Below are 26,484 nucleotides of genomic sequence, written 5' to 3'. Positions count from 1 at the left end.
GAAAGACTTTTCCTACATATCATGAGGTATTTCTATGCATTCATCACCTTTAACTGAGTTCAAATAACTCAGTTCAATCACTACATTCACACAGGATTTTCCACAGTACTATTTAGCGAGTTTCTCAGTGAAAGAGGGTAAGCCCAGAAAGTTTTCCTATCAGAGCAAGTAGACAACCAGAAGGCAGGTTTTCATACGGTCAGTACGTATGGCAGGCTAAAGTCTGCAGAACCTCTTACCAAGGGCAGTCAGGCAGTTCTCAATATCACCTTTCAGCTCCAAATCCAGTACCTTGTTCATGTCATGTTTGCTGTATTTGGTGTACTTCTGAAAGACTAAATAAGGGAGTAAAATTCAGTGACCAGTGATGAAAACACAGTGTTCCCGGCATTGCCTTTGCCTTTTTCTGCTTTCAGTGCTGCAGGAGTGGACACTGACGGCTGACTGCAGGCCACCTCTCTCGTTTTCTTCAGCCAGCACAGGGCAAAGAGCAGGGTTACTGTACGGACTGCAGGAGTCAGCGTGCGGAACGGGGCTCTGTGAGATGGCAGTGTTCATGTTCCCGTTGGCAGGGACAGAGGTGGGGCAGTGTCTCCACTGGGGTCTGTGACAGTAGGCAATAGCCCTCTACCCTGGCAAACTGGCTGAGGAGCAAGACTCTGTTGGGGAGCATTCAGAACCCTTGCCACACTGATCCCTTGGCCTTCTGATCACTAGCCGCGTGGGACTTCACGGTGATAGTGTTGTTAACAACCTAAGTGATATTGTTCATCACTAATATGGAAAGAACCACCCCTCTGCCAGCGGCACCCTTAGTCTGCAGGCATGTGTCCAGTTACAGCTCTGTCCTCTGTAGCGGACAGGGTCACATCCCCTGAGCTCATGAGCAGGCCATGTTCAAAACACCGACCTAGGGAAGGAGAAAGTTTCATCCAACATACCCCTGCGGAGGTGTGGGTAGCTTCTTGCGGTAAGAACAGTGATAAACACGTTAATATCTGTTCCTTTCCTTTTCTCCCCTGCTTCATACAAGGCCTGCCATAAGGAAAAGAAAGTGGTGATGCTAACATCAGTGTAGTGAAACTCAAAGAGAAATACAGTAATTCTGGGGCTGTGAGATGGACGTAGACCATTGGCTGTCAGCAGTGAACTCCAGCCCTTCACACGATCTGTAACACAAGTCTGCGCAACCTCAGGCTAGCTGTTGCTCTATCAAGCAATACTTCATGCTTTGCTTATGTCGTAACAGCACCTAGAGAACACGATGCAGTTGGAAAACGCACTTTCAGACATCTTACGATCACCATCTAGCTCTCCTGGGAATGTACACCCTTGAATGAAGAGAGCTTTCAGGTATCGTGACAGGTTTACAGTCCGCATTGGAGTTTAGGGTGGGTAGCCTTTGTCAGACAAAAAAATTTATCATCTCTGATATTAACTAGACAAATGTGAAGGAGAAGCCTGCACACCAAGTGTTTCTTGTCTTTCAGCCCTCTTCGTTTTCCTCACCTTCTCTAATCTCTCTAGAGGTAATTTAAGGCCTCCACAGAGCAGCAAAGGAGATTTAACAATACTGTCTCTGGACCAAGAGAAATAATACTGAACTTCTGAGCTTAGATAGAATATTAATTTACTGACCTTTCACATCTAGGGCTGATGACAAAACTAAAGTCTTTATGTAGCAGCAATAAGCAGTATTGCTCAATGGCCTTTTCTTGGAATAAATCAAAGCCAATCTATATTTAAATTGTAACAGCTGTTATTTTAGTATTGTTCAGAAAATGACTGTGATGTTTACCCAATAATTTTGGAAGGTTCATCACTGTAAAAGCAACAGCTGTAGGTAACATACTGCAGAGTTCACACTGTTCAAGGTACGGTAGCCCGTTCTGCACATACAGGAGTTCACCCTGGTACCTCAATTCAGGAGCTGTGTTATAAACAGAAGGAAGATTGTGTCTAATTTCTCCAGTTGTTGACCTCTACTTCAAATGGTCTGCATGTTTTAGATGAACTAGAAGAGTTCTTGCAGAGATGTTTCTGAAGCTAGATATTAGGGTGAAGATTTAATTTCCTTCAGACAGTGAAGTTTGCATGAACTTTGTAAAGCAGCATCCCCTCAGGAAAGATTGCTACACGACATACGGATGTCTGTTAGGTCACAAGATACAGGCAGATCATTCACAGCTGTAGTTTGTGACCTCAAGTTAGATGTAGAAGCTCTGCAGAGTTCCAAGCGTGTTCTTACCCGGGCATCATTGTCAGCAAGCTCATCATTCACATAGGAATCTTCGGAGCGGTCAGCCTACATAAATAAATAAATAAATAAATGAAATTTCACTGGTTGTCACAATCACTCAGTTCACCAAAACTCATCATTTTGGAATTCTGCCCAACCATTCCCGTACGTAAGTTAATATGTAATTGCGGGTTAGATCAATTATTCTGTTAATAAAGCCATGGCATTTGTAATCAACCAGAGCTCACACTTGTAAGCCCGACAGCAACTCATTTCTGAAGTCCTACATTAAAACCCGCAGGAAGTACTTTCTTAATGTGAAGTTACAGGCTTTGAGGCTGTGATTTGCTCCCTGATAACCGTTCAATAGACTCCTTTCAAGTTGCTTTGAAACCCAAAACTGTAAATTTAAGCCACACACATGGACATATCAGAAAATACTCCTGTGCGTATGTACAAGCTTCATATACACGTACTCAGCAATCACGGAGTCAAGTTTTTATGCATTTTTAAAGGGTATTTTTATTGGGCACCTCCAGTGTATAAACTCATGTGCTTTTGAACACGAATCCGCAGAACGCTTTGTCCAATTGTTAGCTCCCTGCACGTGTCCTATTACCTAACTACTAGAAACGTAACACCAACACGGAAGGTTTATTTCTCTAATTCTGAGTATTTCTTCTTTTTCTGTTTCCTGTCAACTGACATGACACTATGACTGTTGTCTTTTGAAGTGCTTACAGAGAGTTACCACAGAAAAAGTCTTGAAAGCGTAACTGATAAACAATAATAAACATCACTACTTGTCACAATGCATTTGAGATAAAATCTCACTGTAGCTTGTTTAAGAAAAATTTTATATGGTCTAAGATATGTAAGTAAAAATAATGAAAGCAAATATATAAATAAATGTTATCTAAATCCTTATTAATTTTATGTCTTTCTCTAAAATAGCCTTGACAACATTCTTTTTCGTTATGAGTAATGTCACTTTCAATGCTTAAGCACAGCATACCTTGGCTAGAGCAACCAAAGCCTTCTGAAAGTCTCCAGATGTGTCAGAGATAATGTCTTGTATCAGATCTCTCTTCAGCACTGAAATGAGAAGTTCAAAGTTTGTTTTGAAGTTATCAACTAGGTTGACAAGATGATCTTTAAAGGTCCCTTCCAACCCAAACCGTTCTATGATTCTGTGATTTTTTTCAGTCTGTTCCTGATTTCCCACTAAATTATGCCCACTAGAAATGCAGTTTTCATAGTTTCTCTTCTAGCTTCAAGAGGAGGGATGTACTTGTAACATGTCCTCTAATGCCTGAGATATGCTGTGAAACTTGAGGTTAAGCCCAAAATCTGCTGAAAAAGTCCTTCTCTAAGGCCTTGTTGGTGACATTGTCTTGGGCTCTTGCTTGTGAAGTACAAAAAAAAGCTTGAAGCTTTTCCTGAGTTGTTTATCTTTCATTCTTATTTCTTGTTGTTCCTACCAGCACTGAACTCAATCACAAATCTCTTCCTAAAACATCAAACTATTAATTTTGGCTTCTGAATGAGACTATTTGAATGGAATTCTCTTGGAAAAGTTAACTACAATCTCAGAAAACACGATTTAATAAGGCAACATTGATTTCTACATTAATGTGATATATGTAATCTCTACATATATGAGGGAGGCTTCTTTGCATTTTAGTTATCTATGGAAAGATTTTCCCTGTTTAGTTCATTGGTGGCTCCGTCTGCTAACGTCTTCTGTGCCGCTGCCTCAGTAAGCTTTATTTCCAAGCCTGGTGAGAGCACAAGGCAGCCAAGACTTAGTCACAAGAGAAAAAAAGCAGCTGTTTTTTGCTTGGTTCCTGGGATGGATCCACAGGCACGGCCCATTCCATGCGACATCCGTCATTCTGGCGGCGACGATGTGCCTTTCCCTTCTCTACTGGGGATTACAGACATCAGGAGAAGTCTGTAGGAACTCCCTTCCCTGCAACTCTTTCAATCCTACGCGAACCACCACATATTGCCTCCTGCAATGCCACCTCAGCTTCTCCCGTTGAGAAGTGGGGCTGCGATTGTGATGAGTCTGCTGCAGAGCTGCGACTTTAACGCTCCTCTCTTGCTCTGCATTACCTTCTTTGTAGTATCTGCTGGCTTCTCTGATCTCTCTGTTGTTTCTGGAGGCCAGAATCTCAATTAAGGTATCTTCATCAGTCCCAAGCCCCTGATAAAAGTGATTGAATTTTTAAAATTGTTATTTGATACGGCAAACTTAAAATTTGGAAGAACAGAGACAGCATGAACATTATGGGCTTGGCTTTGACGGTCCAGCTTGGAACAAGAAATAAAAATAGAAAACATTGTGCTTCCATACAATATTGTTATTTCAGCTCTTTTGGAATTAATTTTTAACCACATTTAATAGCACTGGTACCCAAAAGGAGTGCTAAAGGGATTAACCAGTGCACACAAAAGCTAGGAATGTAAAATCTATGAGGAAAAACACCGCCTCCCCTTTGTGTTTTCTCTCACACAAACACATAAGCAAACGCTACGGCTTTCCACTGCTGCATCAGCAGCCTGCTTCCAGGAAGCAGGGAGAGTTCGTTCTCACAAAAGAGTCTCCTCCAGCCCAGACATCTAACAGAGATTGCTGGGCCTTGTTCTCAGAACCTGGATGACCAACACAGATTTAATTTACGACATAGTGTTAAAAATAAATCCAGCTTCAGTGCTGTTTACAGCCCTTGATAATTATTTATGCTCTTTAGTGAAGATTTTCTCAGAAGTTTTTGCCTTACCTTCATAGAGGCTCTCAATTCTTCAGCATCAAACTGAGCCGGGGTTTTGAGCAGAGCCACGACGACATCTTCCAGGTGGCTTTTCAGAGCTTTTTTCAGTGCTTCTTCTAGACTCTGTGACAGGAGGAGTAAGAAACACGCTAAGCCAGGGCATGGTAAAAAGCTGCTATTCAGCAGCGCACGTGTGAGTCTGAACTCTGAAGGATCTTAACCTGCCTCGTACCTCTAGCTACTAGAAAGAAGTATGAAGCCATACTCAAAATTTTTGTCACTTCTGTGTTAATCAGAGTGTCAGGGTTTCCCAGTAAGTGTTCAGGATTGCTTTCACACGTTGCAGTTCAGTGATATTCACCCATTTACAGTATCAAAATAAGCTGCTTGTAGTATTACCTTAAGAGAAGGTAATGATTATGATTATGATTATGATTATGATTAGGACTGAGTTGCTCATCTGGATAACATTTTAATTCGTGCATTTATTGCACAAAGTATAAGAATTTGCTGTGGAATCTCTGTGGACGTAGCGTAATATCGCCCTGAACAAAACTGCAAGTCCTGCAGTTAAGATTTTGGCTGTATTCTGATTTGACATAAATTGAAGTTAAAAAAAATTTTCTGATTTATTCTGTCTCTTATCTGGAAGTGTTCAGTATTCTATTTCCTGACATTAAAAGCTACAGCCCTGTTCTCTGCAAAGTGTGTGTCCTGATTGTGGCTGCAGGAGTGAGAAGATTGACCTGCCTCGAACAACAAGGTTATTTCAGAAGCAAGCACGAGATCCGCAGTTACTTCTCTTCTGCTTTTGACAGTGTGCCAGGAGCCAGGTGTCCAACAACCTAACAGCATTAGCCTCCCTCTGTCTCTGGGATGATACTTCCCTGGCAAGGCTGGAGCTTGTGGAGAGGGGCAGACAGCGGGAAAATCACAGGTGAGGGCTCCTGAACAGGAACAGGAAACCTAAGCTACAGTGAGGCATTAGACTTATTTTCTAAGCTGGCCTTTAAAACTTGCACTCAAAGGAATCACCTTCCAAGGAACAAATGCTCAGTAACTCCAATGTGCCAACAGCGCAATCATAATTTCAATTTTGAGTTACAGGTTCAACTGGAGGAAATTTGTAACAGAGAAAAGTAAGAGCAATTAAAAAAAAAAAAGTCAAAACCTTTTCCAGAAACCAGCAATAACGTCCAAGCTTCTCCGTTCCAGGGACTAGCAGTTTTACCACTCAGGGGTACGACACTGGCCCTGCATACTCGTCCCTATACCAGTGTTGGCATACTTGTGGAACAGTGTTATCGTCCTACAACATTCCTATCCTATTTGTTACTCTGTCTGGACTTGAATATTCACAGCGATCTCCCAGTCCCCTTCTCCATCCATCCCTTTCTCTCAGCAGACTGTCTCCCAGCTGGTAACGGCATCTCTGCAACCACAGTAATTTAGTGACATAACGGATCTCCAGTGCATTCAAAGAGCTGGGAAGTGAGAACTGTGTTCAGAGGCTCAGCACTGGCAAGGCAGTTGCTGGTTACTGTGATCCTGTCATGGTTTCCGCAAACTACAGAAGGCAGAAGCTGTAACTTTTTGCTCTATGAAGCCAAAGCTGTATGTACCATCTGAGCCAGGAGCAATGCTGATATTCTGGGTGTAAATTTAAGCTTGGCTTGGATATACTTTACCTTTCCTTTAGTCTGTTGATAGGCAGCTTTGATCTGCTGACGCTGAGCGTTTGTTCTTTTAGTCAAGATGTCGATGATGGTGGCTTCATCCACACCTAGGAGTCACCAAACAAAAAAATGGCTAAAATATTGGAGATACTATGGTGGCCTCTAGCATGTCATTCAGCCAAATATTAATTTTTGTAAATTGTTACTTGCATTATGTTATATTTTGGTTTCTTGACACACTGAAGTTTAACTCAGAGGAAAAACTGTAATCATCTACTGGCTTACAATTAGTGATGTAGTGGAGAAACGAAATGAAGATTCCCATAGAACAATAGAACACAGAAACCTATGTTTCTAGAGTTTCATATAGAAAGTCTTAAAGTGCTCTGAGTGTAGAACTTACACTACAGAATAACTAAAGGAAAAAAAATGCCAAATGTGAGTTTCATTAAAAGAGAGGAGCGCAATGGAAGCAAACGTTAACATTAACAGCATGTTCACTGCCGCTTGCTGGGATGTTATGGAAATCAAATAACATAGTGTTAGTATGGTTTGTTGTAGTATTATTTATTTCTCTAGAAATTTAATTTTTACAACCCTTCCTTCAGCATGTTCCAGAACTTTAAGGTAGTGTTAGGGTCTGAAATTGTAGTACAACATCAGGATATCATAACATAATTTAATGTATTGCCAAACCTTTAAAAGAAGAGGCAGCTCTCCCAGTTGCTCTGATACTTTATTCAGTGCTACTCTCAAAATTTCCCGAGGAAGAGTCCTAATGTAGCAAGGTGAGAATATACTCCTCTTACCCTTTACAGTAATAGCTTTGTCCAAAGCAACAACATCAGCTGATGGATCAAAGTTGGGGTATGACTGTACTCCAGGGCCACCTTTTGAACTCTTCTGCAGAGGGAAAAAAAAATTGCTCATTCCAAAGAATTTGCAAAGACGCCGGACAGATGCCTGAACAAACCATGTGTTTGGACTCGCCTGTGGTGGGACCGTCATGAGGCACATACAGCTGTGTCGCACAGAAAACTCCACAGACTCGGTAACGGTTACGTATGGGACCTGTTCCTTTCACACCTCCCGTATTAAACCTCATGTGTATTGTTCTAGGTACCTGAAGGTCTGTTCCTCAGGAAAACACTTAACTGTCACGGCAGGCAATTTTATCCAAATTTTAAAGGCTCTACACCCACAATAAATCCCAGAGGCACTGCCAGTGAAGTGCTACTAATTTTTTTGCAAATTGACTGTGCATCCTATTAAGTGATTCTCAGCTGACTCACATCTAAGGCTACAAGCACTTCTTGCATGCAAGATCCTGGAGAAGCACTCAAGCCTAATTCTGCAAGGAAGTGGAGAGCTGTTATCCAGCTTCTTTGAATCTTGAGATTTAAACCGCAGTTTCTTCACAGACGTTACCTACTGGCTGCCCTTTGTGAATCCACTCCTAGATGGGTGTTCCCTGGTCAACGTCTAGAGGGCTCTGGGAATAACTAGGGCTGATGAACTCCACTACGTGACAGATTTTGTGGATTGCCCTAAGCCAGCAGCACGACAAATCAAGTCACTGGCAGGGCCTACAACCCAACAGCACTAGCTAACAGATACCCACTTCTCTTGCAGAAGCTGTAAATGCCTCAAGGTTCTTGGATGGAATATTTGTACAATATTCCCATTGGTGTTATATATGGTGAGATTTTTTATTAAAAAAAATATCCCAGCACTTCAGCTAGAGCTTTTCAGAATCACCTGTACTCTGTCTCCTGTTTGAACGACTCACTATTTTTTATTTTTTTAGAACTTTTGCTGCTAAAGCCAAATAGCACGAGAGAAATGACATGGATATATGTTTTATGTACAGCATTCTGTATTGAATTTTGTACACCTCTAACACATGGTAACTAAATCACACAGTTATATCACGAGGAGTTGTAAGAGAGCAGAGGGACTGAATCCTTAAAGCAGTGTCTTACATACTTAAAAAAAAAAATATCGCTGTGACTGTTGTGATACGCAGAGGAACAGGACTGGTTTGCTGCCTCTTTTCCAGGCACACAAGATTAGAGTCTTTGTATGCTGCTTTCCACGATGAACTTATCTAGCAGCAATAAAAATGTGTCTGTAACCACCACAACCAGAAAGACTCAAAACCCTGAAAGTACACGGGAAACAGGATGGAGGAGCAAAAGGTTTTTGCACAAAATGTGGTGGAGTCAAAATTGCAACATTCACAAAGGCCTTTTTTTACAGCAGAAAACTTTATTTTACTGAAATTTCCCCCACGTCCAATGTTTTTTCAAGGTGAACGTTCTTTCAGGATCTCTTAGGACTTCACACTTTACCTTTGCTGACAGTCGTTTCAGTATTTTAATTAACTTCATTATCACAAAGACTCTCCACGTCATCCACTGCAATAACGCGTGACTTCTCACCACCGTAAACCTCCTTTCTAATCAGTATCAGTACTGATCATCTGAGATGTTTTATCACATACTGCGGCTCTTCCTGCAGTGAGCACGACATACGACACGAAATCTAGGACATACACCAGTGACTTCAGTTCCTCCTTTACGTTCCTGGCTCCAGCTCACGGCCTCCTGCACCTCAGCCAGAAAGTCCCCGTTTGTCTCTTGTGTGTCCTCTGAGTGTGTTCGTACACATTCACGCACCTGTGCATTGCGTTACTACGTAAAGAGAACAGCTTGAGCCGATCAGGGATTAGCTGCTGGGAATTACAATAGTGAATAGTAACTAGGAATTCAAACTAGACTGACGTGTGCAAACAAGCATTTTTCACCTGGTAGCAGACTTACTATTTTATTAATTTACATTAGATTATATGCCACGATGCAGCTGGGTTCCAGTTCTAATCCATTGGAGTTTTGCCATTGTTTTTCCTTGCTTTGGGTAAGTGAAAGATGTTTGGTAGCCTATATATCTAAATCTCTTGTAAAAGTACTTTAAAATAAGCATGATGCTCTGAAAAGATGGTAATACTTACAATACACTCCTGCTCCTGGTTTTCTATGAACCATGCTTGTTTCAGGAATTCTGACACCATAGCCATGTTGACAGAGTTTCTAGGAAGAGGTGCACCAAGTTAACAAGACATTTTTCATCAAGTCTCAAGCCATTTTTCATCACTTTCAGCAGCTCAAGGTTTCTCACTCTCAAAATCCTTTCTCTTGAACTACAATACGCAGGGGTTAGTTTCCCAAGCAGTAATTGTCCTCTGCTAGTGGAAGCAGGTAACTTTTATGTTGGCGGGTGACCCAATGCTCCACAACTGCTTGCTCACGCTTTGCTATTCACAGAGGCTTTAGATTAGAAACAGAACAGTAAACTAGTTGGATTATTGGTTTGTTTACTGTGGCAATACCTAAGCATTAGCACTGACTTACAAAGAGAAGTTACCAGAAACAAATAGAAGTCCATCTTGCCCTGTCAGTTAAGGTATCAGCTATGCCCATTTGGCTTACTGGACAGTTGTTCAAACTCAGTGTTAAACAAGTGTTCTTCTCTGATTATTTACTGAGGCTGGAAATCCTGTGTGTTACGGTATGACAAAAGATACTCCCTTGTTAAACATACTCTCATGTGAGTTCTTTGCATAATCCTTTCCTAAGGAAGATGGGTAAATAGGATAGTTTCACCTACCTTGTATCTTATTTCTTAAATATTTCCTTCAATTTCTACAAAAGAATACAGCATTACCCATTTAAAAGGGAAAAACCCTAATTTTTGCTTTTTTAATGCTCAAAACGAAAACCAGTCCCGATTTTCCATAAGATACCTTGCAGAATGGGATAAAAAACTGATGACGTGATTTGACATTACAGCACCTCCCCAAAAATGAATAGGTTGTTTCATAACAGCATTCATGTGAGGAATATTCTGATTACTTATTGAAACAGTGAGAAACAGAGAGAAAAAAAAACCCAATGTTTTATCAAGTAAAGTGTTTTTGTCCTGCTCAAAACAGATTACCATTTCTTTCAAAACACACTTCAATAGCCAGCTCTGCGGAAGGCTTGGTTTTAAAGCATACTTGTAAACAATGAACTAAAGATAATGTTCCTGGGTAAACCAGAGAGTCTTTGAATCTAGTGTGAAGAAACAAGATGCTGTTTGTTGTCTTTGGGTACAGATCATGTAACATAGATCATATACACAAGTATAAAAATCTACGTTTCTCATGCCGCAAGCACGCTTACGTACACCCCATGTCCCGTAGGGAGGCAAGGGGCAGTCATTGACGGTAACACACACCTAGAACCAAGCAGTGTAGCTGCATCCCAGCTGCTTCTCTCCCTCATAGCAAAACTGGGAAACCCACTTCCACCTCCTGCTGTCAGCAAAGCTCCAGCTCCCTGCCGCAGCCCTCCTCCAGCCCAGCTCGGCCCTTCCCTCCCCGCTCCAAGCCAGTAGCCTCCTACACTCTCTCTCTTCCCCAGAAAATTCTTGATTTTGTGCCCTTCCCTCAGCCCTGAGGACACAAAATTCAGTTCTGCCTGTGTTGCTAGAAAAACTGAAGCTGACCCCTGATCTCGATGTTAGTCAGACTAGATCTCACCAGGGTGAGTAATGGTCACAACGCTGTGTAAGTCTGAAGGACCAGCGTTTAAGCATGTCATTTAGAGAGGATCAGAAAAGCATGCTTACATTGCTATTTAAAAAACTTTTTATCATGCTGTTATGGTGACTCTTGTACCCTTGTCCTCGTTTGAGCTAGAGCAGCACTAATTCCATAATGTCATTCTCCAGCCCGGTCTCTGCTCAGTGGCGGCGCCGTCTGAAGGTAATGGCACATTTCTGCAGACAGTGGCTGCTCCCAGCAGTGGTAACGCTGGATGGTCACAGTCACTGCCAGGGGCTGGGGTGCAGAAAGGCTCTGGCTGACACTCGCTGCTGTGCAGACCAAGGTCACTGCTCCATCCTGTGTCCCACGGTGGGGTGCAGGGAGTGAGAGGCTGCACCTTTTTTTTTTTCCCAGCAGTGGTAACGCTGGATGGTCACAGTCACCGCCAGGGGCTGGGGTGCAGAAAGGCTCTGGCTGACGCTCGCTGCTGTGCAGACCAAGGCCACTGCTCCATCCTGTGTCCCACGGTGGGGTGCAGGGAGTGAGAGGCTGCACCTGCGGGGAGGAGCGGACAGGACAGGGGACCCTGCACTGACCAACAAGGGGTTCCATCCCACAGATGTCATGTTCGGTGTAAAGCTGAGGGGTCACAAAGGTAAAGCCTTCTTCTTCAATGGCCTGTGTCCAAGGGAGACTCAGTCCGTTCTGCCTTCAAACCTAATCTCTGCATGCCTGAACCCAGCTCCTGAACCCAGCTCCTGCACTGGGTTCCCATCTGCCACCGAGTCCAGTCTGGGACTTCCCTAGTGCCTGCCCCGGAGCATCAGAGGTGACAGGGACATCATTACCATCAGGGGGTGTTGGGTTTGATACTGATTTTTAATATGTTTTTTAATGTTCCCATCTACTGTTATTATTTTTATTAAAGCAGTTGTGGTTTTCTTTTCCAACCCATCGTCTCTCTCCCTTACTCCCTTTCTCTTCCCCTGTGGGGAAGAGGGCATCTGTCATTTGCCAGTGGCCAGCCCAGCCCTAACCTTTGACAATCCATCCTGTATTGACAGAAATATATCAGGCCAGGTGAAGAACTGCAGTGTCTACCGTTCTGCTGCATTTTATAACAGCACACATAAAGGCCGTATGCAGCAGGATGAAAACATTTTAAAGACTCCATACTAGGTGCAATGCATCACCAACAGTGACATGTACAGGTGAGTCTGTTGAGTAATAGATTGACAGAGTGTAGAATTGTTTAAAACTATGAATCAGGATCCAGTCTCAAAGCACCATCTCTGAGAAGAGATGAGGTGAAAACTGTATTTTTTTTTTTTTTGATAGGTAACACTTCTCAGGGAGAGCTGACTCCAGGGAGAACTGCTAACATCTCCGTTTCTTCAGTCTGTCCCACCCCCACCCAGATCTAGAGTTTTTGCTGTTCTTGGGGATGACTAGAGCAGAAGCCTACAATGGGTTTGATTTATTTAGCCTCTGAACATTTCTATCTATCCCAATTTAAATAAGAGATACAGTAAAACAATCCTATCCTTAAAAACTAGTGATTTTTTTCCCCTCACTTTTAAACAAAGGCGCTTTGGCATGTAATCTGTTCCCATCTAGTAAGGAAATAATGCAATTATAATCCATGTCAAAGACAACGGCTCTTGAGGGGGGCTGAAGACCTTACTCTGCTTGAATCAGCTCAGAGAGTTAAGACGCCACCTCACATATAGAACCGTTTGCCTGCTTTATAAGAAACCAGGACTAACAAGAAGAAAGAAGACTGGAATCTAGGAAGACTGGCAGCCCTGTGGCAGAGCTGAGGTCTTTCCCAACGCTTGGACTCATGCCACTCTGAAAAGGACTGGAACTGATGGCTTTCTGCCATATGTTCTCCTCTACTTTTGAGCTCAGGACAAAGTCTATGAATAGGAAGAGGAAAAAATGTATGTACCTACAGAATGGTGCAAACAGAAACAATGGTAAAAAAGTGTTGTACTTGGGATTACTCCACACCACATAGCATTTGAGAATTACTCGGTTTAGTAATAAAGTACTGTCCAGGCCATGTGTCCCAGTTCCCAAACCGGAATGCATAGACATCCCATTTAAAAGGAAAAGGAAACAAAACTTAAAATACCTCTGTTTGAAAAATATTGTGAATTTTATACATTTTAGCATTCCCAATTAGAATGATCGGCACTGCAACTGGATTGAAAAATCAAACACGGAGAGATCCAGACTGAAGGTCCTAACACTGCTTCACAAGAATTACTGTGATGTTCCTTTCTGTTTGGCTCCCACCCCCAGAATAAGCACCCTCGGACTGAACATATGCAAATTTTTAAAAGGCTTGAGAAAATACTCAGTATATATTGAAAACAATTGAAGTTGCAATTTAGACTTCTACACAGTCTGTGCCAAACAACACTGTTTCTACATGCTCATTTAACCATGCCGTGAGCCATATCAGATGTATCATCTTCGGTTACTGTTGTATGTTAATCACCAGGATCTTGATGAAAATTAGGGTCATTAACTCTGCCAGAAGAACAGCCAGTAGATCTAGCACAATAATTTATTTTGCAGTGGAAAGTCTACTGAATATGAAAGAAGTCATCTGAGGGAAAAACAATCTGATCCTTGGAATATTCAGTGGAAAAATTTAGCAGGACCAACCCCAGATGATACAGCCCTTCTGTGTTGCTTGCCTAAGTTCTTAGTCACAATACCAGGGCTTTGCTCTTATGTTTCTAAAAGCTTGTTTTGCCTAATTTTTATCACTTTCATCAGCAAAGACCCTTCTACAGTCCCAGAGCAGCAAACTGTTGTTGAAGAAGAAACAGCTGTTTCTTTTTTTCCCCCTTAACTTTCCATAGAAATCACATTAGTTTTCCAGGAATTGGTGATTTCTACAGCAGCCTACTAAAAAAGCAAAGAGAAAGCGCAGGAAAGAGTCAACTCCAAATAAATTTCTTGGGTTTTCTTTTTTAATTCCTTGCATGCATTAAATAAAAGCGGTAATTGCCCAAGCCCTCCCATGTGCATGAAACATTTCAAAACGGAAAGAATTTTCTCTGTCCCACACCCAGCTTTTCCCTTGCCAGCAAATACAACCCACGGAAAACTGCACCGGGTCACTTGACAAATTTATCATACAGTTCTTACAGTCTGACAGATCTGTAGAGAGCGGCAAAGAACTGCAAAAACCTACCTTCTTCCTCACAAAAACTACTTCTCAGGGCAGCGCAGTCAGGAGGAAGAGATCAGGAGGCTCTCGATGCTTTTATAGCACGGCACGGGAGACCCCACCTAGCAACCAGTGTTTCCACAGCCCCAGCAACCATCTGCCCTTTTGCAGCAGCTAAACCTGGGTGCTGGCCAAAACACAGAACCACAGAAAAAAGAACAAGTCATTGCAAAACTATGTGCTGGAGAAATCAGGAAAATGTTTCAGAAAGAAAAAGACAACACATGAACATGTCGTGGTAGCTCTCCTCCTCTGCCGTGGTGTCACTGTAATAAATTGCCACAAATCTTTTGGGATCATAAGATTAAAATGTTAAACAACTAAACTTGAGCTAGTCCCTTCACGTTTTGACATGTCTGATACTACTTCGAAGTGAAAATATGATGATATGTTTTTGCTCAGTGAAACTTCGAGAGACAGGCGTGGAGAAGAGCCAGTGTGGCTTCAACGCTTTAGCGCTGAGCCCTGGTAGTTATTAGCTCTGCTTCTCCTGCACGGGAGCCAAGGATGGAAATGGTTCAGGAGGAAGACAAGTCCAACACTTAGTATTGGTAACCCCCTTTTTCAAAAATCAAAACGAACAAACAAAAAACCACCTGGAAATTGGCAGGCTTAATAGAAAGACAATAACTGGAACCTGCATAATTAGAAAGAGGGTGAAATATTCAGATTAAACCCCAAAGTTCAAAGTGAAAAGGGTTTGCACCAGGTGAGGGACTTCACCAGCCCAACAGAGATGTTTTTCTGCAAGCACTTCCTCACCAAGCTGGGCAGACACATCTTCCAGAGCATGTTGGCCACAGCACCACACTAACTAGGCATATCACTGACATCAGAGCAGCCTGGAAGGGGTTGCCTGGTGAAGAAATACCACTGCCTGAAACAGAAGCATTTGCAGCGAGCAGGTCTGACACTCAGCTGGCTGTTGTTCTGCTTTCTGCTGACCTCAACCTGCTGCAACGCACTGGTACCTCCAGAATGAGGAACTATGGCCGGTCTGTCTATCAGTCTGCCCTTGCGTAGCAACTGGAGTGAGGAGGGAGGCGAACAGGCTGCTGGTAGCATTAGAGGGGACATTTAGATTCCTCAGATGCAGCACCTCGTTGCATAGATAACCCAGCATTACTGACACCCGCCTGTGTTTAAAATAGCCCCGTGGAAACTGTTGGGGTCCTAAACGTGTGTCTCCAACAGGGTTTGTTGTGAGTGCTGAGGGTACGCTCAGGATCAGCACAGCCAAGGACCATGCCACTGGCCAAGGCAACAGCTCCCAGCAGTGCTGTGGGAGGCAGGAGCCAGCCACCCCAGCCCTGTGACCTGCCTTCAGCTGCAGCTCCAGCGCTCAGTCCCTGCTTGAACCACTGTCCTCACTGCCTGGCAGCTGGGCTGGGAACGCTGTGGGACCTGGGGCTGGCCCAGCCTGTGTGCCGATGTCCTGTTCCATCCCATTCGCAGCTCCATCCCCACAGAGCTGCCCCATGCCTGGGGCTGGGGCTGTCTCCGTTGCCCCCACTGCCCTGCTTCTGTCTCGGGTGGTGGGACAGGACGGGCTGCCGGGCGCTGTACTGCCAGCCCCGACAGGAACCTTGCCCCACAGCGCTGACCACCCCGGGAGCGCCCAGCCCCCTGGGCACTGTCAGCAACCTTCTCTGGCATGTTGCATTTTCTGGTTTTGCTGCACATTTTGTACGCTGTTTGAAAGAGGTATTTCAGTTGTTAACTGCTGAGTAACTGGAGGGCCTTCCAGGGGGCAGAAGTATTGCGAGCAAGATACTGGATTGTATTTAGTTTTGTTTATTTGATTATCATGTGTGGAGGTCAGCTTACTCCTGCCCTCCCGACCTTCTCCATGTCACTAAGACACCACCTGCCTCATTCCACCGATGCCGAGTATTGGCCAAAGCCTCTGTTCGCACTAATTTTCAGGACTATTTCCCTTGTCTGTTATTGAGCATGGACAATTATAATCTCTTTACACTAAAAAGCTGGAAATCTGTGCATATCCTCTCTGCACCCAGCTGAGTTTTTTGAAGTAACAAAATACCCTAGAATGATGGATTACAAAGTCTCGTAGCACATTTGTAAGTTTTTGGCATTTTCTCAGTAAAGAAAATAGCACAGCAGCATATTCTGCAGCCCATAAGGCTAGGAATCAGTGTGTTGTAAGTATTTAGTAAAACACTCTTCCACGTTGACTTTTTTTTCTGGTACGCTTTCTCAATGATTGAACTGTTACCCCATTTTTATCATAGTGGTTTTTAACCTCTTTTTTTTTTTAATTGTATTGTCTTTCAAGCCTGTGCTTCTACTTTCAGAGTGATCCAACACGAAGGCATTGTGCTACAGCTCGTTGCAGGAACTGTTTGCATTTGCTTTTCCTCCTTCTTCATGGGAGGGGATACACTGATTCATCGTCCTCCTAGAGCTGGAGTGAGTCACTGTCTGGGACACGCAGCTTTATTGTACAAAAGGCTTGCACTTTAAAAACGCATTTGGGTTGGAGGGAGCTTTAGTTTTTATTGTTAAATTTTTGACTGTAACTCCATGATTTGTTTCGTAAAGCTGTAACAATTTGTGTGTTGTTTGTTGATGACCTGGTATTGTTTATTCAGAAGTGGCGAGGCATGCAGCTAATATCATAATATAAATGAGACAAAAGAAACATTTTTCTTTACCTTTCTACTCAATGTGGCATCTCTTAGATACTGCTAGTATCAGTATTTTGGTACAAAAGTCAATGTAGTTTGGAATACAGTCGCTGCTGACAGAAATGGAAATATTCAGTAAAAATAGAAAAGAAAAATAGTAATTTTTGGTAAATTGACAGATTTGGCCTTGCCAAATATTTCTCTTGAGGCTGGTGATAACAGCCTGAGTGGACAGATGGAGTTTCCCCAAGCAATTCATCCTACCCAAGATGACAGCAAAATGACTCAGAAGTTTTGATGGCAGTTGTGAGAAAGATCAGCAGCCATACATCTATTTCAGGGGCTGATGTAGTCCTCTGTACCACCTTGGATGCCTTGGAGAAGACTTAAGCTTGGGGGTATTTTGGAGAAGACTGTTCTACCCCCACTCAGCCAAAGAACAAGTGATCTTCAGACCACCTATGAGATAAATATCAAACGGAAATTTATGCTAACAAATTGCATTGTTATAAACTGGCATTGTCCTGCAGTTGCTCCTGAGTGTACCAAGCCAGACAGTAAGTCATGGACAGAGCTCCGCCTGTTCCCACCAGGACAGTCATCCATTCTGAGCCAGGTGACAGCAAGCCAGAGCCACCTGGAATGTGCCTCTCTCATCTTCTGCACCTTGTGATTTTATTTACCTTCAGTACCCTCTGTACACACCTTACAAAACTGAGGAGAAACTCCACTTTCTTAGACAGGCAGGACCTGCTGTACTCAGATGTCAAGCCGTAGAGACAGCGGTGCAGTCGATAAGGATCTAAGAACATGTAACGTCACTGCTGTATGACTTAGAGCAGTCCTCCTGAAGGCAGTAATATTTCCTTACAAGACATTACAGGACAAACCCAGTACTTCTTCTACTAAGACATAATTATAAATTCCTGTACAAATTCCTGTTTTGGGAAATATGTCTTGGTTACATTATTCTGAAAAATATGTTTTCTTCATACTGCTTGATGGGTCCATCTAGAGTCAGGTTCTGATTGTGGGTATCCCCATGGTCCTGTACCATCGGCTGGGTGGCATAGAGCTTCAAATCTAGACACACAACTTTCTTTTTTAGTTTAATACTTAAAGGAAAAAGGAAAGTTATTCATAAGACACATAATCTAGACTGTAAAATCTCTTACAGAGTCTCTGCTAAATGATTTATTTTCATTAATGTATTATATCCCATTCAGACCATGTTTCAGCTGTAGAACCCTTTCCAAGCTTCCCAAATAGGAAAAAGATTGGACAGAATGTTTGTGTCTTGCTACTGATAAAAAAATTTCATACATATTTTTTGGGGAAAATTTTGGGATAAATTGTATTTGGTTTTGTGGCACACAAAATATTTATCATTCACCTCTCTCTTTCATCGTGTGTTTGCCAACATTTGGTTAGTGCCTCATGAAATACGGAATCGGCATTGATCGTCTCACAACAGGAACTCCATGTTTTAATCACGAGCTTTAACACTTACTGTTCAATTAGTTGCAGTAAATACCTTTCTGTAGCTCTGGATATTTCTAGAATTGTAAAGGGATTTTCTGAGTCTTACAGTAAACCAATGCTTGGCTATCCAGAACACAAAATGTTAGTGAACTGCCCTCTACAAAAAAAAATTAAAAATAGCCCGTGCTGTGCTAGAATCAGTGCGTGTGAATTCACGTCACGAAGCCATCATGTTAGGATCTAGAAGTCCCATTTGGCTTAAATGAGTTCAAGTTTTGTCACCCATTTCATGGAACCAGGAATTCACGTTACGGATGCAGGTTGAGAAGTGCTTCCAGAAGCTTTTTCAACCTGTCAGACTGCCTTCCAGGCTTGAGCCCTGACTCTGCTACGGTTACGTGCCAAAGTAATTCACATGAGGAAAACCTGGACCTTCTAGGAAGCCTCTAGGAAAAACACTTTGGAAACCCTGGTTACACAAATCCTCCTCCAAATCACAGTAGAGCTAAACAGACCTGTACTATGATGAAGTTGTGACAAAAACAGTCACTGGGGAAGGTACAACTCAGTGCACACGGAATGAGAAGTACTAAGAGAACAAGACAAAGAAGTGGGAAAGTGTAAGACTTTTATTGACGTGTAACACTACTCAGATGGTGTATGTAGTAACAGAAGTGGCATTCAAGAGAAAGAAACACAAATGAGAGAGCTCTTCTTTAAATAATTGGAAAATATATGACCGCTGTGGAAGCTCAGTGTCCTAATGGAGAAAAGTCTTGTGAAAACAAACAATCAAACTAACAATACAGAACAGGAGAACTGTTCTGGTTGTCAAGTCACAGCATCCTAGGAGGAGCAGAACTGGGCAGCATCTTCCAGTGGGACCAAGAAGGATGAGCAGCCCTCTGCAACACAAAAGAGACTGAACCCTGCTGCAAAATGACGTTGTTGTGACTTCAAAGAAATAGGAGACAACACTAACTAACAAAAAGTTAAAGAGTGGATGAACCACCTGTATTGCTGACACATGTAGGTTAAATTTAGCTATCTGCAGTTTTAAAGATTATCCGGCATTCTGACATTGATGTGAGTCTCCAAAGTAACTTTACATCTACTACATTTCCGGGTTCTCTTCTTCTTCTGAAGAAAATTAGTATGTTAAAGATATCAAAATATCTCCTTAAGAAACTGTGCTGCTTTTGCTGTTTCTTTGTGTTGAAATGAACACCAGTAAGCGGATGTATTGACAGTTAGCATCCAGATTAAAACAATGAAGCACATCTTACTCCCTGTCTACAGTGAGGAGCAAGTATCATATTCCGAAGCTTCAGAATCACTTCAGTCAAGCCGAGGCTTGTTCGGTGTGGCACAGCCCTGGGTTGGCTCCCTCAACTACCCAAAACCAGGAATGACATAATAAATGAATAATAATAAATTGTGTTTCACTCATTGTCTACATTCAGGGTGTGATAAGAACAGTCAGAAGAAAATTGAGGAAACTAGACATTCTGTTTTCTGTTGTAATACCTGACCCTACCTGTTCCCTTTATTAGTGGGGAATTGTTGTGGATAGGAAAAGGTGTCCAAGGCAACTTGCTGTTCGACGGAGTATCTTACCTGCCAAAATTCGGGGTGAAATTCCTGTGCGGAACAGACAGAAATAATTCACATTTAGTCAGTAACTGTAAAACTGATTTGCTTTTATGGTATAGTTTCAATTCAGAAAAAACGAAGCGTTTCACGTGCTATTCTTTCAGATCTTCACAAAGGCAAGTTATACGTAAGGAACAACCCAAACTGCAGTATTAAATTTAAAGATGTCCGTGTCCTGGCCTCCTCCATTTTATGTGTTTTCTCTTCAATCTAAGCTCATTGTTGACTTTTAGTGAAAGAATTTGCATCTGAGAGATTTGTTACAGACTCCTGTATTCAGACGTTGACGAGCAATTTCCTGTGTTTCCAGCTAAAACTGCAGAAAACGCCTGGTTTAGTGTTTCAGTTTTACTCTAGACTAGTTCTCTTCAAGGCGGGTGCTGCTTGGGAAGAAATGCCAGACAGAGCACAGTGGATGACGTGGTGCCAGTCATAGGTTTTAATGAGAAACTTTAAAGGGTTTAAGCTTGTTAGTATTTCAAAGAGAAAAAATTTCAAGGGATGTTTGTGTTCGCTGTGATTTGTCCCATTATAGAACTGCCTAAAGGTGCGTTACCCCAAACCCGATTTGCATCTGAGGTTTCTCAAAGAGGAAAAGTGCAGATGTGATATTTCAGTTGTGGCCCAGTTCTATACTACGGTAAATATCCCTGGAGCTGCTGCAAGGTTTTCAAGAGAATCAAAGTGATTGGGAATATGTGAAGGGGAAAATACGATTCTTAACCCTAGAAATACACCTTCCCATAATTGCGCATGAAGTATTATTGATATTGAAATATCAGAGACAAGAATGGAATAGTGAGTCCCAAGATGATGGTGATTTAAGAAAAAGACGTACAGTGTAATGGATTACTCAAGGGAATTTTAAAGGGTGTTTTAAGTAGAAATTCAGCGAAGGTTTTCAGGTAAAGGTTTTTCCTAACGTAAGATTAGCAAGAACACCAGCCAGGACAAAAGAGCTGAAGGGAGTGATCTTAGGATATCTGTGGAACAGGTCTCCTGTATTGTGCTTGTTCAATAGCTAGCACAGTCAGTTTCTAGTTCAGGACTGGGGCTGCTACACAGTCTGTAAAAGATTAAGTAATTAAGAAACACCAGAGTGAATATTAAAAATTGGAAGTAGAAACTTAAAGTACCGCAGCTAAATATAACTTAGAGTCAGGTGTTTTTCTGTTTTGCCAGTTTCGTGGTTTTAGCAGTAGTTGAAGTGCTAATTCTATGTCCTATATTGTTTTTTTTCCTGTAAAATAAATTTGGAAACACATAGGGTTGTTAGTTTTTAAAAACAAACATTCCCAATTGTTCAGATGGTGCTTTTCTCTTGTTTTTTCTTTTTCCGTTCTTATTTTTTTTCCCCTGTAGCAAGAGGTAAAAGAGAAAGAAAAAAGGGCACAATTGCACCTTTTTATTTTTTTGTGAATAAAACCACAAAACTTTTCCTTTTGTATAAGGAAAGTACTCTTTTAAAGAGACCTTTCATCTCAGTCTCGTATCATGCTATATTCTTCACACCCCGGTGAAGCTATAACATGTTCAAATTAGAACACTAGGGAAACTAGTTATACAAATTAATTAGTTGTGGATTATTTGGAAGAAGATTCCCGATGAAACTGCCCTCTATAAACCTGCGGTGAAACTGCCTGTCAAGCTAGTGATACTGAAAGCTTTCCTTTTGGACTACGCTCTACAGGCAAGCTCCTGCTTTTAATCCTCTTTGACATGAGGGTGGGGTGCAGAACAGCGGCGGTGAGGTGGAAATCCTGAGCCGCTGGTCTCACCTGCCTGAGCCGGATGACGCAAGCCTGCAAACACCTTGTTCTGTGTTCGCTTTTGCTGAGTAGTGCTCGCTTCTCCCAGTTCCTGCTGCTGTACTGCTCCTGTTTGTACAGGAGTATATCGCAAGGTGTGTGCCTGCACTGATCCCGAGAGAACAGCATATTTGACCTCCAGATCAAGGCAGGCTGCCTGGCTCATAAGCTGAGACCAATCTGCACATAATGGCATTGGCAATGATAAATGCATTTTTTTACTTTTAATTAGCAGAAAATGGAGACAGCAACACACTTCCATGAAGCAATCCTCCAAAGCAGAGCAAACTTTGCTCTAATGTAATAGCAGTTTCATCTGAAAGCATTTAATAACTCTGTTTACAAGAAATTAGGGCTGAAATTGCATAAAGCACCCCTTGTGTCTTTACCGGTTTCACTACTACTGGAGGTGTAGCAAGAGAACCGTATTTCAACTTCTTTTAGTTGAAACAAGGAAGTGTGGGCATTGTAAAATGTTCTAATTAAACTCTTCTAACCTTGTTAGCATTTGTGCTTTTGGGTACGTACCATCAGCCTGTATTTTTTCAGCTAAGTCTTTTACCCTTTGAGTTCCATCTAATAACTTTTGGTCTCCTGGCAAAGCAGACACTGCTAGCTGCAGGAAACAGAGAGCGGAAACCTGATCCGCATCTCCCATGTGAGTTACTGCAGGTATCTTGTTGCCTAGGGAACCTCTTGCATTTTTACAGATTAAATATTTAGGTACATAGCGTGGGAGGCTGTCAGAAAGTACCACAAGTTAACTCGACTCTGTGTCTGTGGAAACACGGGACCTGAGAAGCAGACTGGTTACAATGGAAGAAGGTAATTTTATAGAACATAATGATTTTTCAGAAAAAAAAAAAAATTGGTCAAGCATGCTCTATTATGGCACACAGCTGTTGAGGGTGCAGGAGTGGAATCAGACCCCGTCACTCGGCTGTTATATTAAACAAGCTGAGTGAAAAATGTGGTAAACATCATTTTTTATCTTCCCAGCTGTAAACAAAAGTCAAGGAAAAAAAGGAACCCGCTGATATGAAGGACATACTTAAAGAGCTAAGTTGTTTACGTGGTAGAAAGATCCATGAGTAAAATGAGTGTAATTTTGAATAGCAACTTTTTTTTACTAATTATTTTCCTAATTTTTTCTAATTGCATTCACTAATTATTCTTCAATAGCTGTGTTGCTAATCCAGGAAAATGTATGTTCAAATGCTAGGGATTAACTGGGACGTCGTGTACTTCTCTTTATAGATATTTAGAAAAATGGGATAAATTAAGCAAAGCCGCTCTGGGATTTACGAATATTTTGTGACTTTTTAGAGAAACAGGATTAAGTTTCCACAGCTCAACAAGTCATTGAGTGCTATTTCAGCCATGGCAATTAGCCGCATGTGCTGATGTTTCTGTGTCTCCCTTGAGACACGTCGTTTCAAAAAATACGATGTTAGAAAATGAACACGGAAGATTGTACAAAGGAATGAACAAAGGTCTGATGAAACTGTCTCTTGATGAGACACTGAACAGTGGGTTTGGTGGCCTAATAATGCAAGACAAGTTAAGTTCTTTCTGAGAAGAACTTTTTGAAGTCTTCAAAAGTCTTCAATGTGGTGATAGGACAAGAAGAAAGGAACTTAAATTCAAGAGGATGGAGACAGTTTGACTTTAAGAAAAAAAAAAACATGTTAACTAAAAGGATGTTTAACAAGATATTAGATAAGTGATTGAAAATCGGTTAACTAGGTTGACCTGCTGTCTTTTCTATCTTGTATTTTATTGAGGAATATTTTTTTAAAGCTTGGACCTTTATTCAAATTCTCCTGTTTCTGCTGCGTATTTTTTTCCTGAAATCTTAAGACCTGTTTGCTGGGGAAAAAAAAATTGTTTGCAAGGCAAGTAATTTCATCAGAGATTTCTGCCTCGAAGAAGAGAACATAATGTTAATGCAAAAGGGTAAAAGCTGTTTATTGCCAAATTTTGTGGGTTTCCTACTACACATTCCACAGAAATAACACATATCCTAACTGCAACATCTTAAAATTGTCATCAAATTGCACCTTCACTCTTAAAATAATTTTTGTTACATAGAATATATTTTTCAAGATTATTATGTGTTCATACTTCATTTTTCTTGACACACACCCCGATGTGGCCATATTTTTTGTCTAGCAGGTAACCAAGATTGGGCCTCAAAACCCAGAATATTCAGCATCCACAGTCTCTTTTAGTTTCAAACTTATATTTCGTATGCGTTTAGAGGTTCAGATAAGTGAAATCAGAAGGACACGTTCCCCGAGTGCTTTACAAAGGTGTGCAGTTAAAGAATAAATGGTCGGTTATGCAAGCCTGTAATAAAAGCAGAACTGTTTGCCTTACCCCAGCTTAGGGAGCAGTCTGTTGAAGAATGTGTGAGGGACAGGTGAGGAAGATTTGCGGCTTTTTCTAAGCAGCTTGCAGATCCTGTTCATAAACCATGAGGGAACAATCTGCTCTTACCTCATGTTAACGAACATATTTGAACATTTCCCACACGCATTAGTAAAGGAGTTTTTTTCTTAGATATCAAGTATACCTCTCAAGTATTACGCTTAAAATTTAAATGCATTACTAAAGATTAAAATTAGAGGAAGATTGCCAAGGCTGATTGAGAAATGAATAGCACAACATTAATGGTGCGTTGTGATCTGCTTGTATCAGATAGATGACTAATGAATGAACCAGGACCGGGAATACTGTGGAATAGCAAGTCTAACTAATGAATGGAAGAGTTATGTCTATAAATAAATATACAAATCTACACTATTTTTCAAGGAAAATTAAATCTAGAGTCTCATTTTTGTTCCAGAGTCTCTGCAACTTACAGATTGAAAAGTGTGCCTTTGATTTCAAGAGTAAAATAGAGATAGCATCCACAAAATACAAGAAGAAGTCTTGCTGACTACAATAACAGGCTGTAATATTAAATGTTGACATCCAAGTTTTATTACAAACTAGCAATTTATTAGTTGATAATTTCAATACATTCTCTTTTTCATGTCAATGAGCTGTACTAGGATGATTAAAGATTTTTAATGTTAAAAGATGGTCAACTGAATGTATAACTTTCTGTCACACCAGAAGTTAAGAATAACAAGTTAAAACCACTGTTGGTTGTCGTCTCTGTTAGGCAATGCCATTGGGCAAGGCTGTTGCTTAAGGCAGTGTAATCTGAGAGTGTAAGAGGAAAAAATGTGGTTTGACGAGAATGAGTAAGAAGAAAACGTTTGCATAATGCCTTTTCACCTGGAAAAAATCCGAGTTGTAGCTTGTGACAATGTAAACAAACCTCTACCGGTAAAATGCTGTCGGGATTCATTGTTAAGTTACATTCAGGGGATGAGATACGAGAGAGGCCCTTCTCAGAGCATGAATCTTCATATTAACGATACAAAGGCTGAGTTCATGTAACAGCAATCATTGCTATAAATGTGGGCTTAAATATCTTAGAACAAGCAGTGTGGTGCAGAGCTCAATGAGAAAGAAGGACCAGACTGCTAAGACTGTTCAGCCTGTGTGTGAGAGGCGACTACTATTCTCTCTGCAAAGAAGAGAAGAGGCCCCGAAAGGCCCATCTCCAAACATTCAGCGACACCAATTAGAGCAACTACATTCTGTTGTTTGGCTGCTTGTAGCAGTGACACCAGCAGCAAAAAAAAAGATGATTTCCACATTTTTGTAAGCAACAAAGAGAAACAACGTGGTGTTTGTTATCAGTGCCCGTTTCTTCAGGCTACTGGGAGAACAGTTATTCTTTATCCGCTTCAAGATTCGTATTTTATTTTCCACATAATAAAGGAGGAAACACTACGTATATCTGTCCACATCAGAGGAGCAGTCTTCTCTTTCACTATGGCTGTTCTATCATAAAATCACAGAATCACAGAATCATTTTGGTCAATCATTTTCAGATCATCAAGTCCAACCTTTCACCCTTCACTGCCAAGTCACCATTAAACCACGTCTCTAAGTGACCCATCTACATGTCCTCTAAATATCTCCAGGGATGGTGAATCCATTGCTGGATCCATTCCCTGTTCCAATACTTCACAACCCTTTCTGTAAAGAAATTTTTCCTAATAACCAGCTTAAACCTCCCCTGGTGCATCTTGAGGCCATTCCCTCTTGTCGTTTCACTTGCTACTTGGGAGAACAGACAGACCTCCACCTCACGGCAACCTCCTTCCAGATAGTTGTAGGGAGCGATAAAACCTCCCCCCAGCCTCCTTTTCTCCAGACTAAACAACTCCAGTTCCCTCAGCTGATCCTGACAGGACTGGTTCTGTAGAGCCTTTGCCAGCTTCATTGCCCTTCTCTGGACAGGTTC

General features: G+C 41.6%; 1 protein-coding gene across 1 annotated transcript; it reads right to left on the bottom strand.

The window, feature by feature from the left end:
* Window positions 1-239: 239 nt before the first annotated feature.
* ANXA1 (annexin A1) lies at window positions 240-14,520 on the bottom strand (the record flags this gene model as incomplete). Its single annotated transcript, XM_010139226.1, has 10 exons — window positions 14,492-14,520; window positions 9,703-9,781; window positions 7,502-7,595; window positions 6,705-6,799; window positions 5,026-5,139; window positions 4,358-4,448; window positions 3,255-3,334; window positions 2,249-2,305; window positions 942-1,035; window positions 240-335 (listed from the first exon to the last, which is right to left on the bottom strand). Coding segments are annotated over exons 2-10 (787 nt in total), but the record flags the coding sequence as incomplete, so codon positions are not given.
* Between the last annotated feature and the right edge of the window lie 11,964 nt (window positions 14,521-26,484).

This window comes from Buceros rhinoceros, unplaced genomic scaffold (genome assembly GCF_000710305.1).
Source record: "Buceros rhinoceros silvestris isolate BGI_N320 unplaced genomic scaffold, ASM71030v1 scaffold3127, whole genome shotgun sequence".
Taxonomy (NCBI): Eukaryota; Metazoa; Chordata; class Aves; order Bucerotiformes; family Bucerotidae; genus Buceros; species Buceros rhinoceros.
The sequence above is the reverse complement of the archived record's forward strand: the minus strand, read 5'-3'. Positions and strand labels throughout refer to the sequence as shown.